Source organism: Semicossyphus pulcher, unplaced genomic scaffold, assembly GCF_022749685.1.
Source record: "Semicossyphus pulcher isolate SPU_LCO1_2020_fin unplaced genomic scaffold, fSemPul1.0.p SCAF_25, whole genome shotgun sequence".
Taxonomy (NCBI): domain Eukaryota; kingdom Metazoa; phylum Chordata; class Actinopteri; order Labriformes; family Labridae; genus Semicossyphus; species Semicossyphus pulcher.
The window spans coordinates 418,443-433,132 of NW_027211699.1; the positions used below are offsets into that span (position 1 = coordinate 418,443).

The 14,690-nt window shown below is 44.9% G+C and overlaps 1 protein-coding gene across 2 annotated transcripts; it reads right to left on the reverse strand.

Moving 5' to 3' along the window:
* Positions 1-8,657: 8,657 nt before the first annotated feature.
* Positions 8,658-13,562, reverse strand: LOC138604113 (neurogenic differentiation factor 2-like). 2 transcript variants are annotated; one of them, XM_069675963.1, is made up of 2 exons: positions 13,248-13,562; positions 8,658-10,909 (listed from the first exon to the last, which is right to left on the reverse strand). In XM_069675963.1, exon 2 carries the CDS (start codon positions 10,900-10,902, stop codon positions 9,832-9,834), a length of 1,071 nt encoding a protein of 356 aa, XP_069532064.1. In that variant the 5' UTR covers positions 10,903-10,909; positions 13,248-13,562; the 3' UTR covers positions 8,658-9,831. The 2 variants fall into 2 exon arrangements, with proteins under 2 accessions (XP_069532064.1, XP_069532065.1); XM_069675964.1 differs by lacking the exon at positions 13,248-13,562 and adding an exon at positions 11,873-11,963.
* Between the last annotated feature and the right edge of the window lie 1,128 nt (positions 13,563-14,690).

Below are 14,690 nucleotides of genomic sequence, written 5' to 3' on the forward strand. Positions count from 1 at the left end.
GTATAAAAGTTGCTGTGTGCAAACCATTAGTGGTCTGTACTATTTGACAATCAGTGCAACAGGAAGAAAATAATATTTGTGATGCTTTGATTTCTCTCTCTTTTCCTCTGCTCCCTCCGTCCCTCCCTCCACCACACAGCTGCTCTGAGGAGAGCGCGCGGCTCTGCAGGGCTCTGCCGGGCTCTGCGGGGCTCTGGGTAGCCTTAGCTCTCTGTGCTTGGGTGAGAATTAGCCAGCTTTAGCGCTCGCCTTGCCTGGTAATCCCTTAATCTGGCGAGGCTGAGGAGGAAGGCTTTGGAGGAGAGATGGTGTGTCAATCCATGTCTTCACATCTCTCTTGGCACGGCGAGGCACGCCGAAAACACGGTGAAAGTTTGCAGTGCAGAGCAGTGCAGTGCCTGAATGAATTAGACGAGCTGTTCTGTGTAAGTTATTTCAATTCTAAGCCGGTGGGTGTTGACTTTTTAAGCATCAAATTTAACAACGCCACAATTATGTGACACTTGTGTTTATGAAGTAAGGCAATGGTTAAGAATTTCTTAGAGACATTGCCATCCTGTTGCTCCAAATGTATTAATTTACAGTAAACAGCATGTGCAATATTAAAATATTAGTCGTAAAAGTCGATGCTCGTATAAACACCTTTACAGATCTGTTTTTCTCACAGAGCCATTCTTTAATTTTAGGCTCGTTTTGTCTCTGGCTCGCTGCGTCTGAAATTGGCAATGTCGGTTTGTTCTATTCCAGTGTTCATTTATATAATCACAATATTTGCCCAAACAAGTCTTAAACCATGTAACATACACAGATTTTGCTCTGTTGTGTCTCTGTGTAATTTGTAACTCGGAAAAATACAGGTGGCCCTCTTACCTCTTGACCCAGCCCAACCAGAGACCCCTGACAGGCACGCTGGTTTCATGCCACAGATATCTGACGTGATCCTGCACAAAGTTCAGCGCAGTGCAGATGCCATCTTTTGGCTTTCACCGTGATTATTTTCAGCTGTCACGTGATATAATAAAGATGAACTGTATGTCTTTCATAGTAATTTAGTGACTGCATCCTTTCTTCTTAATTCCTGCAGATGTTTTAGAAATAAAGGACGAGTGACGCTTGCCTGATGATAAGTGATAGCTAAACTATGCTAATGCTAATGGTCTATGAATAACAAAGCATCCTGCATGTTAACATTGTTGTGAATGCAATAACACAGAGGGGAATGAGGGGCGGCCTGGTACTCATTGTGCAACCACACGGTAATGAATGGCTAATGTGCTGGTGCAGAGGAGACGTTAATGCCATCCTAATTCCCTTTAGCTCAGAGCGGGGCGCAGTGTCCTGAGCCTGTTAATCTGAACCCTTTAAACCTTTAATCTGGGAATCTGTCACACACAATCACACAAACACACACACACACACACACACACACACACACACACACACACACACACACACAAATACAGACACAGAAAACCTGTCAACGCCTTGTAAAAGCACTACAGCATACCTGTCACACCTCTCTCTGTGTGTCTCTCTCCCTCGCTCTCTGAGACACATGTGACATATTGAGCGCCCGCAGCGAGATTCTTCCCCATGAGCGGCATTCCAGAGCAGGCCGTCCCAGGGGAGCACGGGAGTGGGGCCGGGCAGTGGTGGGTCTAGGGGGCGGTGGGAGAAGAGGGGAGGGGTTCGGTTGTGGGGGCTTGTTGATGCAAAGGTCTGGTTGATTAGAGGGGTGTTAGTGTCTGGTTAGTTTGCTGCTGATGACTCTCGGTGCAGCAGGAACTGAATTTGAACACTTTGGCCCCACGCTAAGAATCTTGACTTAATATGCAGACATGTCCTGTCCCAATCCAGACAGATAACTCTCTAAACTCCCGAAGAGGAAACAGGAACCAAGTAAAGGACCGAAACAATATAAGTACATTCAAAACAAGACCAATCAAGTTTAATTAAGAAAGGAAGTGACCTTCATACTGAAGTATGGTTGAACTCCTTCTGGATTAATCCTCTGTGTGTCCTCTGTGCCTTGAACATGCATTGCTTCCAGTTTGCACTATATATACCGTAACATACCCGTTTCCGTACAGCCTCGCCTGATTTTGCACATTTTTAATGTTCCTTTCTATCTTGCAGCAGCACAAACAGAGTGCTGTTTTGCACAGCCTTTCTTCTAAGAGCTGTTGCTCGCGTCTTCCTCCTTAATTAGATCAGAATGGGGACATTGTGTGCGTGAGTGGAGACACTGTGTGTGCCTTTTTGTCACATATTATCTTATCATTTTTATCTTTTATCTTTCTCCTCTCCCTTTGTCCTTGCTCATCTCCCCTCTCGTTCTGTCTGCCGGTTAATATTTCATTTGCTTTGCTGTCGTAGCGGGCTGGTACATTAACCAGCGGTGCCAGTCGAGCTCTCTGCTTGTGGCTGGCTGTATAAAAATAAACACACTCTAGTTGTAATGAACAGATGTCACAGAATTTAAACGTGCATGCCCCCCCTCCTCCTCCTTCTGCACACACACAAACACACTACTCCCTCCTCTCCCTCCTCCTCCTCCTCCTCCTCCTCCTCCTCATTCTTGCTCACGCGTAAAGACGCACATGCATGCATGCACACACAGCATGCAGTGACACTCCTGCATCCACATGTGCACAAAAACACAGATAGCAAAGGGGCTGCAGGATGGAGACACTTGTCCACGAGTGTATACTGAACATACACGGAAACTCTTAAGCGTGTATTCCCATGTGAGCTCTCCCTGGTAGAGGATTGTGCTGCTTTGCCAATCTCTTCCCCTCTTTATCCGTCTCTTCCTCCTCCTTCCTCGCCCTCTGTCTGTCTGTGTGTTCGTCTGACAGCAGGCTGACACTGTCGCCCTTTTACAGACTATTTTCATGAGGTCCTCCCATCCACTTCCAGAACCAGCCTGTCATCCCACAATCCCCAGCGGCACCATCAAAACCCATTTTGGTACTGCGAGGAAGGGATGGGCATTAGTGTGTGTGAATGTGTGTGTGTCCATCCCTGTTGTCAATCCCGCACTTTTCCCACTGAGTGTGTGCCAGCTCTCTGTGTTTTCTGGCTGACAGGACCGAAGGAGAGACGATTGTTCTCCACGTACCCAGAGACCCTCCCCTGCCAAGTCTGGGATGAAATCCTTTCTATAGCGCTAACTCCTCACAGTTGGGCATCTCGCAGCAAAACACACACCATGACTGCTCCGGGTGGGAGGGTGACACCATGCTAGAAGTCAGTCAGACACACAAAGGTCTGTTTTAAACTTACACTGCAAAAGTAGCAAGTCAAGATGTAGTTTATGACTTAAACATGTTTTTCTTTCTTTAGAAAGTGTATCAAATTCATGTTTTTAAATTGTAATATTCTTGTAAAAGATCTTTCAAGATGCTCAGTATGATTTTGACCACATTTCGAGAGTCCAAAGTACAAAATTAGTTCAACCCAAATCTATTCTAAATGCTTTTCAGTTGTGCATATGCAGGGGGGGAAATGTGCATTTTTAACTTGTCATCCACAAAAAGCATCACCAGCAGCAGCTGAACCAAAAGAAATTGATACAGGAAAACCTTTTTTTTAGTTAACTCTTACAGCTATGTTCAAGGTCATGGTTCAAAGTTATAACAGTCCACTTAAATCAACCAAGAACGCAACTCTGTCCCTGCAAGGAAAGAGTTTGCCAGCGTGTTCCTGGCTAAAACTCAAAAGTACAGAGTCCTTAAGTTTGGAGGAGCTGTGGAAAGTTCAGACAGGCTGTTATGGACATGACAGGTCATCCCTGATTGCCATGAAGGCGGGCCACTGAAGATTAAAGGTGACGGAAGGTGACGGAGAGGAGGCGAGATGAAGGGCTAAAGGAGAAGGGAGATGAAAGCGAACGGGGGAGAGCAGCGGAGGTCGTCCGGGGGGTGATCAGTGAGGTGGATGCGATGCCATCTGACAGGTCCAGCTGGGAGACCGCCCGCCCCCAGCGCTGCAAACTGGTCAATATGGAGGCCAATTACTGCTGCCCATGTGACCAGGGCATCATCCAACCCTATCATAACACACGCGCACGCACACTCGCACGCACACATGCCATCTGTGCAGACCAGCAACGACCCCCCCTCTGATCCAGTTGTGCTCCCGTGCGCGCTCCTACTTAACCTCCTAAACAGGGGCCACGCAGCCACGCCCCGCCACCGGACACTCATGGGCCTCGGTGAGGACAAGGTGGACAGGTCAAGAGCACTTTCTGCGCACGCTCTGCAGTCAAACTCTGTGAACAAACACTTCTCCCCCCGCGCGCGCGCCAACATCTGGCACCAGCCAAACCCCGGCAAAACCTATCTGGCCACCATCCAAAGGCCTGAATCCTACCTGGCGCTCACCCGGATCTCTACCTCTGTCTTTTCATCCCCCTACCCTTTTCCTCCCTGCCCTCTTTACCCCCCAACTTCCTGCCCCCTCCTCCCCTCTTCCTCCTCCTCCTCCTGAAGCCCTCGTTTCTCCCTTGGCAGGACCTCCAGCGGTAGCACACTCTCAGTTTAGCTTCTGCCTCGTCTTCTACCCCACTGCCCGCGCCGCGCCGCGCCCCATTGTGTGATAACAAACAGATGTTGTGGAATTTCCTCTGAATGGCCTGCCAGTGACAGGCCCGCTCCCGTGTCTGGCAGTGTGGGGGCACTGGCATGAAGTCTGGCAAAGAGGTTGGCCTGAGTCTGCACGATTGTTTCCTCTGTACACATGTGTTACATTTTAGTTTGCACTGCGTGTGCGCGGATGCCAGAGAAGTTAAAGTGTACCGATGCAGTTTTTTGGCACATCAGTTATTCACGTGTGATCGGAGTGTGTGTGTTTTTTCCTAAACATATGCGAGTCCATTTCAACTGCATGGTTTGATTTTAATCACTGACAGATTGCAAATACTCACAATCTCCTGACCTGATTATCTTACCCACCATTGCATTGAATCCAAAAAGCCCCCTCCCCTCATATTTCAATCCATATCATGATGTGATATCTGCATTCTGCACAAACACTCCGTTTTTATTTCTGCTAGACGTTAATTAGAATTCACACCATAGTACTTGTGACATTTTGATAATCGCACTATTGACTGTTATGTCGGACAAACACTCTTGATTTTTTTTCCCGACCAAGTTGAGTGAGAAAAAGAGTGGGCACGGAGATGATAATTTAAACAGCGAGATTCATTCACTCACTTTTCATCCTGAGTGCAGCACAGAGTGTCACTGGAAGTTTTTTTTTCTCTCTCCTGAAGACTGACTGACTGCGATTGTGAGTTATTTGTCAGACTTTCCAGAATTAAGGAAAATTAAAGAATTCATTATCCAAAATAAAAACAAATTAAATTCCACTAAGTAATGCGGAAAAATCCAAGGGTGCCCTGAATCCCTCAGCTGCTGATTTGTTATTTACAAAACACCTGTGAGTTCCTTCATATTTGCCGTCCTCCCAGATACAACACGTTATCTTATTCTGCCTTTATTGAAGAAAGGTGTGACATGTCTTTGTCACAAATAAACACACGCATTACTACAAGACTGTGGAAGAACAGCCTTGTAATTTCAAATTAAAATGCCTTCACTGCACGATTGATTGGCAGTGATAAGTTTGCGCACTTACTAAACTAAATGTATTTCCTTTGAGGCTAAACATTATATTTTTGCAAACTCCTGAAATAGGCAGGACTTTTTAAAACTTGAACTTTGTTATTGATCTGATTTGTTGCAAGGTTACCACATGGAACTGGATGCAGCAAACCCTTCTGTAATGCTTGAGCTCGTGCACATCACAACATTAGAGGGAAAATACGCATAGCCCAACTCTTCCCAAAACCGACTTCCTGTGTTTGTGCGTGAGGGCTCGCGTGCGTATGCAGAAGGGTTACTCGGGATGAGCGCTCTCGTTTTTAAACGTCCTGGATAATGAACAGATGCTGCAAAAATTAGGAAAGAAACATCGACTCCTCCCAGCAGTGCCACTTTGGCCCGGTGAACTGGCACACTGGCGCACACACTGGGTTGTCCTCTCCGGAGCTCCTGGTGCTGCTGCTGCTGGGGAACATTAAGGGACTTGGCACGGCTCTCCTCCGCCAGCCTGCCAGCCTCTCTCTCTCCTTCTCTCTCTCTCTCTCACTCTCTCCGGACTGTGGAGGAAGAGGAGGTGGTGGGGGTGTAGTAGGGGGGTCGGGGAGTATTTTGATAGATGCCCTCTCCCACTGCTCCCCGGATTCACTTTTGGGCTTGCTTCTGCAGAAACGCATGCAACTTTTTTTTTACTTTGCTGATGAGGCCAAAAAGAAAACAGAGGCCTTAAACTAACTCTTTGAAAGCAGCCTGAACTGCAGAACTGCAGGTTTGATTCCCACCCAGGACTCTTCTAAAAGAATGCGCTCACAGGTAGAGAGAGGCGCGTGCCAAATGGAACATGTTGATTTAAAATAGAGCTTTTATACTGAACTTAAAGGACTGAGGTTAATTAAAATGAAAAAAAGGAAACGAAACCTAAAGACTGCCAGGAATCCAAATTTGATTCCCAAATTAATAGAAAAAAAAATAATATTTCAGGCACTTTTCTCAAACGTCCTGCCAAGAGGCTTTTCAACGGACTGATATTAAACAGTTTTAATACATTTCGTAGATTTTTTTTTTTATTGTACCACTTTTGTCAAGTGCGACATTAAATAAGCAGTAGGCTTGTATAAAGTGCCATGTGTAAACTCAAGCTTCACTGATTTTATATTCGAAATAAAAATCAAAAACAAGTTTATTCGTCTTTATTTTTACCGATTAGATCAGCAGGCGGCACAAGAACATGCTACCAACTATGTTTTAAAAATATTCCCAACTTCCAAAAACCGTCCAAAATGCGCTGATGTGTTGGTTAATTTTGGACCTTATTGCGCTCTAGTTGTGTTAGAATATTGTTTATATTTTAACTCACATTTTCATTAAATTTGTCTAATACAAAAGTCGTTTAAGTCGTTACCTATTCTTTCTGTATGCTGATATAAAGACATTAAAATCCCGGCTGAGGTTGGTAGTATCGATGACTAATAGGAAATTATTAATAGCAGATTCTTTAGAAACTTTAATGTCAATATTTTCTATTGATCAAAACTACAAGACCAGTGGGCGCCCTGGGCTGAAATCCACAGCTGATGCCCACGCTGTTTTATTTAGAATAAAATGGGATACAATCAGATTTAAGCTGCTTCATGTATTGATATTAACACGAATATTATAGTCATCATCATCAGTCGCCACCCAAAGCCTGCGTGTGTCCTTACAGCAGAGAGCACGCAGGACATTTTGGGGAACATATGGGTCCCGGGGCAGCGCTCCAAACCCAGCCGGGGTGGCAACGGCTGCCCCTTGCACTGTGTGTGTGTGTGTGTGTGTGTGTGTGTGTGTGTGTGTGTGTACCCTTATCTATTGGAGCATTATTAACAATTTCTATATTTCTAGAAGCTTATTATTTAACCTTTAAGCCAATTTGTTTGTAAAAGTGTGCGCGCCAGTGTGGATATATTAAATGATGATTAAGTTGGTTCCAAAGGCCCAAGATGAATAATCCATATATTTATAATGTCATATAAATGTATGACATAAATATGAGATGTGTGTAACAAGAGGGGAAACTGTGAAAGGGGGTCCACTTCATAATTTATATGTGATGTTTAATGCATTACTACAATTTTAAAATAACTGATGTCCAAACTTCATCAGTGCAACAAAGCTGTGTCCCCTGCTGTCCTGCTAATGCTGCAAAATGTAAATGTTCTTTACAGAATTATATAAAGAAAATCTACAAGGCCTACTAATAGATCAGCCTTGACGGTGGCAGTTTAAGGAATCGAAAAAAATATTTTCTGTCGCCGTCCAGTCTGTGTCAGACCTCCAGAGTGTGTGTGTTCTTCAGCATTTTGCACAGAGTCGATTTTTAACTGTGTTGAACCGCTGGAATGAAACGGCAGCTGCAGGAGCTCTCCGCGGTGCTGAAACACTTCCCTCTTCATACCTCGTCTTAGTGGCCAAGAGGACATGAAGCAGACCCCCTTTATTATGGAGATGACCTTGAATGCAATTCTTGGCATCAGTTAACCTGTTGTTTGTGTTTGTTAACAGGATGTCCGGACTATAATCGCCCTGTATTCTCCACATTTTTACTGCAAATCTGTTTCCATCCTGAGGTGTGCAATCTAAATCAGCCATACATTTTTTAAAAGCTGCTTTGCAAGTCTGAGCCGTCTGCCAAGCACAAATGACGCATTGGCACCGGTTTACTTCATCAGGAAAAATGGCAACACTGCCCTCTCCCTCATGTCCTACTTTATTAGATAAAGGCCCCGAGGCTCTGTGAGGGACTCCTGCAGGTTGTGGCACCAGGCACGCGCAGCCTTACAGCCTTATATTATCAAATAAAAAAAACCTGGTGCAGGTTAATGTTCCCCAAAAGACTGAAACCCTTCAACTACTCCGGAAGCCTTCTGATGCTGGTGCCATTTTAAAAGTCTGCGTAAAAACGAATTATCGATCGAATGTGAAGAGTAGATGCAAAGAGGAGAGTATTGTGTGTTTAATATGAAGCCACGGCCTCACGAGAGGTGAACAAAAAATCAAGTTGCACAGTCTCATTTATTGTCATTTTATTTTACCACACAGTTGGTTGAATACAAAGTTGAAAGACTTGAATTTTATGGAAAAAAAATGCTCAGCAACACATGGGGTCCCTTCATTTCCATTGACTATTAACATTTATTACAAAAACAACACAATAAATACGTGCAATAATAATAATAATAATGGCAATAATAATAATGATAATAGAAACTGATTCAAAACGAAATATTGAACCCATAGTGACTTTGAAATTAAAATACAGTGCAATGGCTCAATTAGAAGAATAATATGAATAAATAAGAGAGAAAAAAGAACGTGAGAAAAAAGTCAGTTCATTGAATTTGATGATTTTGGGGGGAAATGAAACATTTTGGCAGCCCAGCAAATGTCAGATTCGTTGGGTGTTCATTCCAAAATGTGTGTCATGTGTGTGTGTCTGTCTGTTTGTGTGTGCGTATGTGCATCTGCGTGCATGTTTGTCTGTGTGTGCGCAGCCGTGCGTGCAGCCACAGTGCTGATGAAACATACAGTGTGTATCCGGGCCTTGCTGCCTCGCGCTGTGCTCCCGTTGGGTTTTGCATAGATGCGAAACGATTGATTTGCCGGAGAACAGATTCTTCTAGAACAACCCAACGAGCACATTATATTCGGTTCAGCATTGTAGTCTGCATTTCTTTAGATTGCATCATTTCCAACAACCCCACAACCTCCCAAATCTCGCACGTACAGGCGAGTGCTTTTTTCTTAGTGTGTTCATTGATTTATTTCATGTTGCAGATCAGTGGAAAACCTACAAAGTGTAGCTGTAGCCAGTGAGGGTAATAAGTTAGTGGGTAAACTTTGACTTCCTGTCATCAAAATGCGAAAACCACCGATACAAACACAACTCACACTTTAAAACACTTATAGTTCCCTTATCATCGTAGATGTTGGTATGGTTTGTTTATCACATTGCCTTTTGGAGATTTATTTCAGCATAAATTGCTGAAAAATAATGGTGACAAAACGATAGTTATGGATTACCCTCCACTACATATCTGACTATAGCAAAACCAAAATTAGACAGGAAATAAATAAAAGGAAAACACTGATGAAGTCTCTTCAGAATGCACACATCCTGGCAGGTCAGCTTGTCAAAGTGTGCCGTGTTACATTGTTGATTGTAAGGGGACGCACAAGGCTTCTGATTTTAATTGTGAAAAAACGCGTTCAGTTCATCGTACACAGGGGCCCGTTCGTGGTGTAAGTGCATGTCGTGGTAAGGCAGGACGTTTTCCGAGTGAATGCCGCTCCGGGAGCCAGAGGAGCCGAACACCAGGTTGTGGGCCCCGCTGGGTCTGGAGCCCGGCAGGCCGGAGTAATGCATAGAGTAGTGGTACCCCTTCTCGTTGTCGGGGGACGCAGAGCCTTGATGCTTCAGGGAAAAGTTCCCGTTGATGCACAGCGGCGGGCTGAGTGGCCCCTCATACTCGGGGCTGTTATACTCCGGGGATCCGCTCCCTCCGTACATAGAGTCGTAAGCCGAGCAGTAGCCGTGTGTTCTCAGCGGGTGCGAGTTCGAGCCCGGCTGGCAGTGGGGGCTGGAGAGACGCGCGCACTGGTAAGGGTAGGAATGCATGGAGAAGGAGCCAGACCCGTACCTCCCCCCGTCCTGACATTGCTGCTCGGTTAGGAAGTTGCGGGAGTTGAGCTGCAGGCATCCCGCCACGAGGTTGGTCGTTGGCTGGGAGAGTCCCTTGCACAGCGTCTGCACGTATGCCACAAGGTCCGGTCTTTTTCCAGAGCGCAATATCTCCGAAAGGGCCCAGATATAGTTTTTGGCCAAACGCAGAGTCTCGATTTTTGACAGTTTTTGTGTTTTGGAGTAGCATGGCACCACTTTACGCAGATTGTCGAGCGCAGAGTTCAGGTCGTGCATGCGGGTCCGCTCCCGTGCGTTGGCCTTTACCCGGCGCACCTTGGAACGCTCGACCCGGGCCGGGGTCATTTTGCGCTTCTTGGGGCCCCTTTTCTTGGGCCTATCTCCTTCTGTATCCTCTCCTTCATCCTCTTCCTCCACCTCGTCGTCTTCGTCGTCCTCTCCGGCGAGCTCGGAGTGCGTCCGGCTGCCCACCCTCAGGTCTGATTCATCCATGCCGTCCTGGGTGTCGTTGTCCTCATCTTTAACCTTGGAGTCATCGTCGTCGCTGTCCTCTGCCCAGTCGGAGTATTTCTGCACTTCGGGAAGCAGCGAGGGGTCACTGAAAAGCCTCGTCAACATCGTGGCTCTGAAGAGAAGAGAAAGAGCGTTTGAAAATGAGGCCTCAAAAGCACAAAGTATGCACAATAAGGAAACGAAGGAATCTATGTCTGATTGACTTAATAAGAGCAAAAAAACAGACTCGTGTGAGGTTAAATGCGCAATTACGCACGAACCAGAAATGTCCAAATATTGGGCCCTTTAAATGATTATCGAAGAGTCGCTGCTTGTGTTTTGTTTCAGAGTGAAAGGTCGCTAAAACTGACATCCAACATTTTCGTTATCAAATATCTGAAGAACAATTCGTGAACATTTGTGGCAAATAAAAAAAAGAGAGAAATCAGCTCTTTAAGCTTTGCGCTGGGCTGCAGCCAGACGGATCCCCATTTAATTCCCTGCTGTCACCGTGTGCCCTGTCGCGTCCTCTCGCAGCGGGTCCCAGCGGCAGGGGCCACATTACAGGTCCCATGGGGGCCCCCACTTTCACTCCTCCTGACGCCCATATACACTCCTGGCTGCATTCCAGCACTATTCATCCACAGCACACACCTCTCCTCAGAGGAGGCAAAGGGGGATTTTATTTAATTGATCGGCTGTAGCTCCGTTTAAAGTCACGCTGATTATTAAATTAAGGCTTACAGACAAACCCTAACTCAGGCTGTAAAAAGGATATATGAGAGCAGGTTTAATTCCAGGGCCTATATACATTAGTTTACACGCAACAATCACGTTTTTATTCATGCTTGTTTCATATCAGATTTAGAAACCACAAAATTATTAAGAAGATAATAATAATAATAATACAAATAATTACGTATTTTCAAATGAAAAATGCTTGTAAAATATTTCTAAAAATACCTCAAATCATTGTAGGCTCGACTACGACGAACCGCAGTTGTACACTTATTAAGCAACTAACTATTAACAATCAAATAGCAAACAAACGTGCTTAATAATAAACATAAAATAAGGAACAAAATGATCATCCTACCACTTGATTAGTAAGTGCAGTCCCATCCCAGAAAAAAGAACTACAGAGAGACGATCTTTGACAGCTTCAATAAGCCTCCATTGGCTTCCTCCCTAACATGTTCTGTTATTATAGTGCAGCAGCAGAGTGACTTGCAGCCCAGCGTAAGGTAGGCTGTGATGGTTGGTTAATTATCTCGGGGGGTGTGCCAGGGGCAAAATCTCGTTTTTAAATCTCAGGCTCAGGAGGTTTGCTCAATTAGAAGCAAAAAAACACAACAACGTTTAATTAACAGAGCATGCAGCTAACACGAAATAGATTTCACACATAATTCAGTATGCACGAGTGCATGATTTCAAAGCACTTTTGCGATAACCCTTTTACAGATGGAAATCGCTTGTATCCCTTTAGCCCTCGTTAAATATAAAAACACAACTGGGCTTTCCAATCTCACAAAACCCCGCAATACAGCATCTCCTCTCTAACAGCAACCACTGAGGTTGAAACAATGTTATGTGGAGATAGATTGTTGATGATAAAATAAGACAATCAGAGATAAATCACGCTGCACTCTGCCTGTCACGTCAATGGCGCTGTCCCACCCTTTCATTAGCTCTGAGATTTAACGGGGAAATCAGCGACAAAATCATCAATAAATCTCCCATTAAGCTCGAGCTCGTCCTTCGCTGATGATGCTGATGTCAAAAATAATCCACATAAATGTTTATGTTGCGTTCTCATCCTCTTTTGTTTCTCTGATTCAGGGTCCAGACGCAGGAATCTCTAAATCAAATTAGTGTCCGATATGATCTATTTACAGCCTTACAGCGCCGCTGAGGGGCTACTCCGATCCTCAGGACCTTTTCTTGGAAACGAACCTGCAGGAGCGATATTGGGTCCTGGGGACGGGTGCCTTTTTGACACGGGCTTGGTATTTGATCTCAGCTCTTATAATCCAGGTAGATTTGGATGTCAAAAGTTGAAGGGCACGCGGAGGGAGAGCGGGGGGAGTGAGGAAGTATTTGTGCAAGCGCGCTCATACGGAAATCTAACGAAATAGAACGAAATACCTGGTAAATCCATTGATGATTTTTTATTAGACGTGTGCCATCATCAGATCTAAACAGACTGTCGGCATGTGGATCAATAAGCAGACTACAAACCATACACATTAGATTTAAATACCACTAGGTTAGCATTTACTCTACAAACTGTGAGCCATAAAGGTGCTTAATTAAACAAAAAGCGCTTGACAGTAAATTAGAACTATTTAAAACACGCACCAGCACCTTCCATTATGTGTTCATCTCTTAATTGGATTAATTTCTCCTCCATTTTGGACCGATATCTCAGCATCCACATTTTTTTTGCTATTGTTGTTTATGTTCCAACTTACCTCGGCACGAGCTCTTGACAGGGGATGGGCGGAAAAAAAACACGCGCTCGAGTTTCAGACCATCTTCAGGGACGCACGAGTGAGCGAACCAACGCTCCCTGTCAGTGTATAGGTGCAGGCAGCGCGCGGCTTTCTCTCACTGCTTGTTAAGGGGTGCTTCTTCTCTCCCAGCGCGCGCGCGCTCGAATAACCGGAGCTTGTGAAAGAACGTGCGTCTCGGCGCCTCTGTGTGTATATGTGTGAGTGAGTACGTACATGTATGCATGCATGCGTGAGTGTATATGTGTGTGTGAGTGCGCGTGTGGCAACCGTGAGCTACTGGGGACAGGGTTACATACCAGCTAAGGCTGTGATGCCAGCGCCCATATGGCTGGCACGTCACCGGCAAGAGCCATCACATGAGAGCCCGGTGATTGACATGCGCCCGCATTCGGAGAGATTTGCCCGCGGGGGGAGAGAGACACAGAGAGAGAGAGTAGGGGAGAGAGAGAAGAAGGAGGAGGAGGAGGTAGGAGGTGGTGGTGGTGGAGGAGGAGGAGGAGGGTTTCGCCATCTGTCACCGCGCTAGAGCTCACACAGCCAGAAAAAAGGAGGAAAAAACAGAAGAGAGAGGGAGAAAATAAAATGGTGGAACAACAAACTCATCATTGTTGACCTGAGCTGATGCTTCAAGGGATGTAGGCTCAGAAATGTTTCAATCAAACCTGCGAATTTTCACCTGCCAAAGTCACTCATCATGGTTTAATGCAATTTATATGAGAGCTGCAAATACCCCAGCAGTCACCACGCAGGATCCTATAGTGAAGTAAATGTACAATTAAGTGTAATAAGGTCAACATGTATGTCCACTCCCAATAAATGTTAAGTGTGTTAGGCCTAATGTTACTTAAGTGACAATAATGTAAATTAACTATGACCCCAAATAAGTTCTGTTAAAAGAAATACTAAAGAAATTAACCTCATTAAAAGATGTATTTTCATATACAACTTATCAGTTTAAAAATGTAATCCTAAATCACTTGGTAGAGTTTATTATAAAATACATCAATCAACTGTTCTGCAAATAAAATGTGCATAAGCTGGGTTTATAGTTGCCGGGTTCACCCTCCATCACATGTCTGTTTCACAAGCCGGGTGGAGGTAGGGGGATGGGAATGCATTATAAGTGCATTAAGGCTGTGGAACAGAAGGCATATTGTTTATTTATTTTCCTAATTGGATCAAATTATGCTTCAATGTATTCAGAGGAACGACAACTTAAACCAATTGTGATTTGTTCTGACTCTTGCGGGCACAACCCGGGCACGGATGACCCAGTTGCCGAAGCTGCAAATGAGTGAGATTAAAAGGTATAATATTACAGAGTTCTGCAGCGCGCATGTTGTGTGTGTTTAAAGTGTGAAGATGAAATGCTAACTGGTATCTGTCTCTGAATTTGTGAGG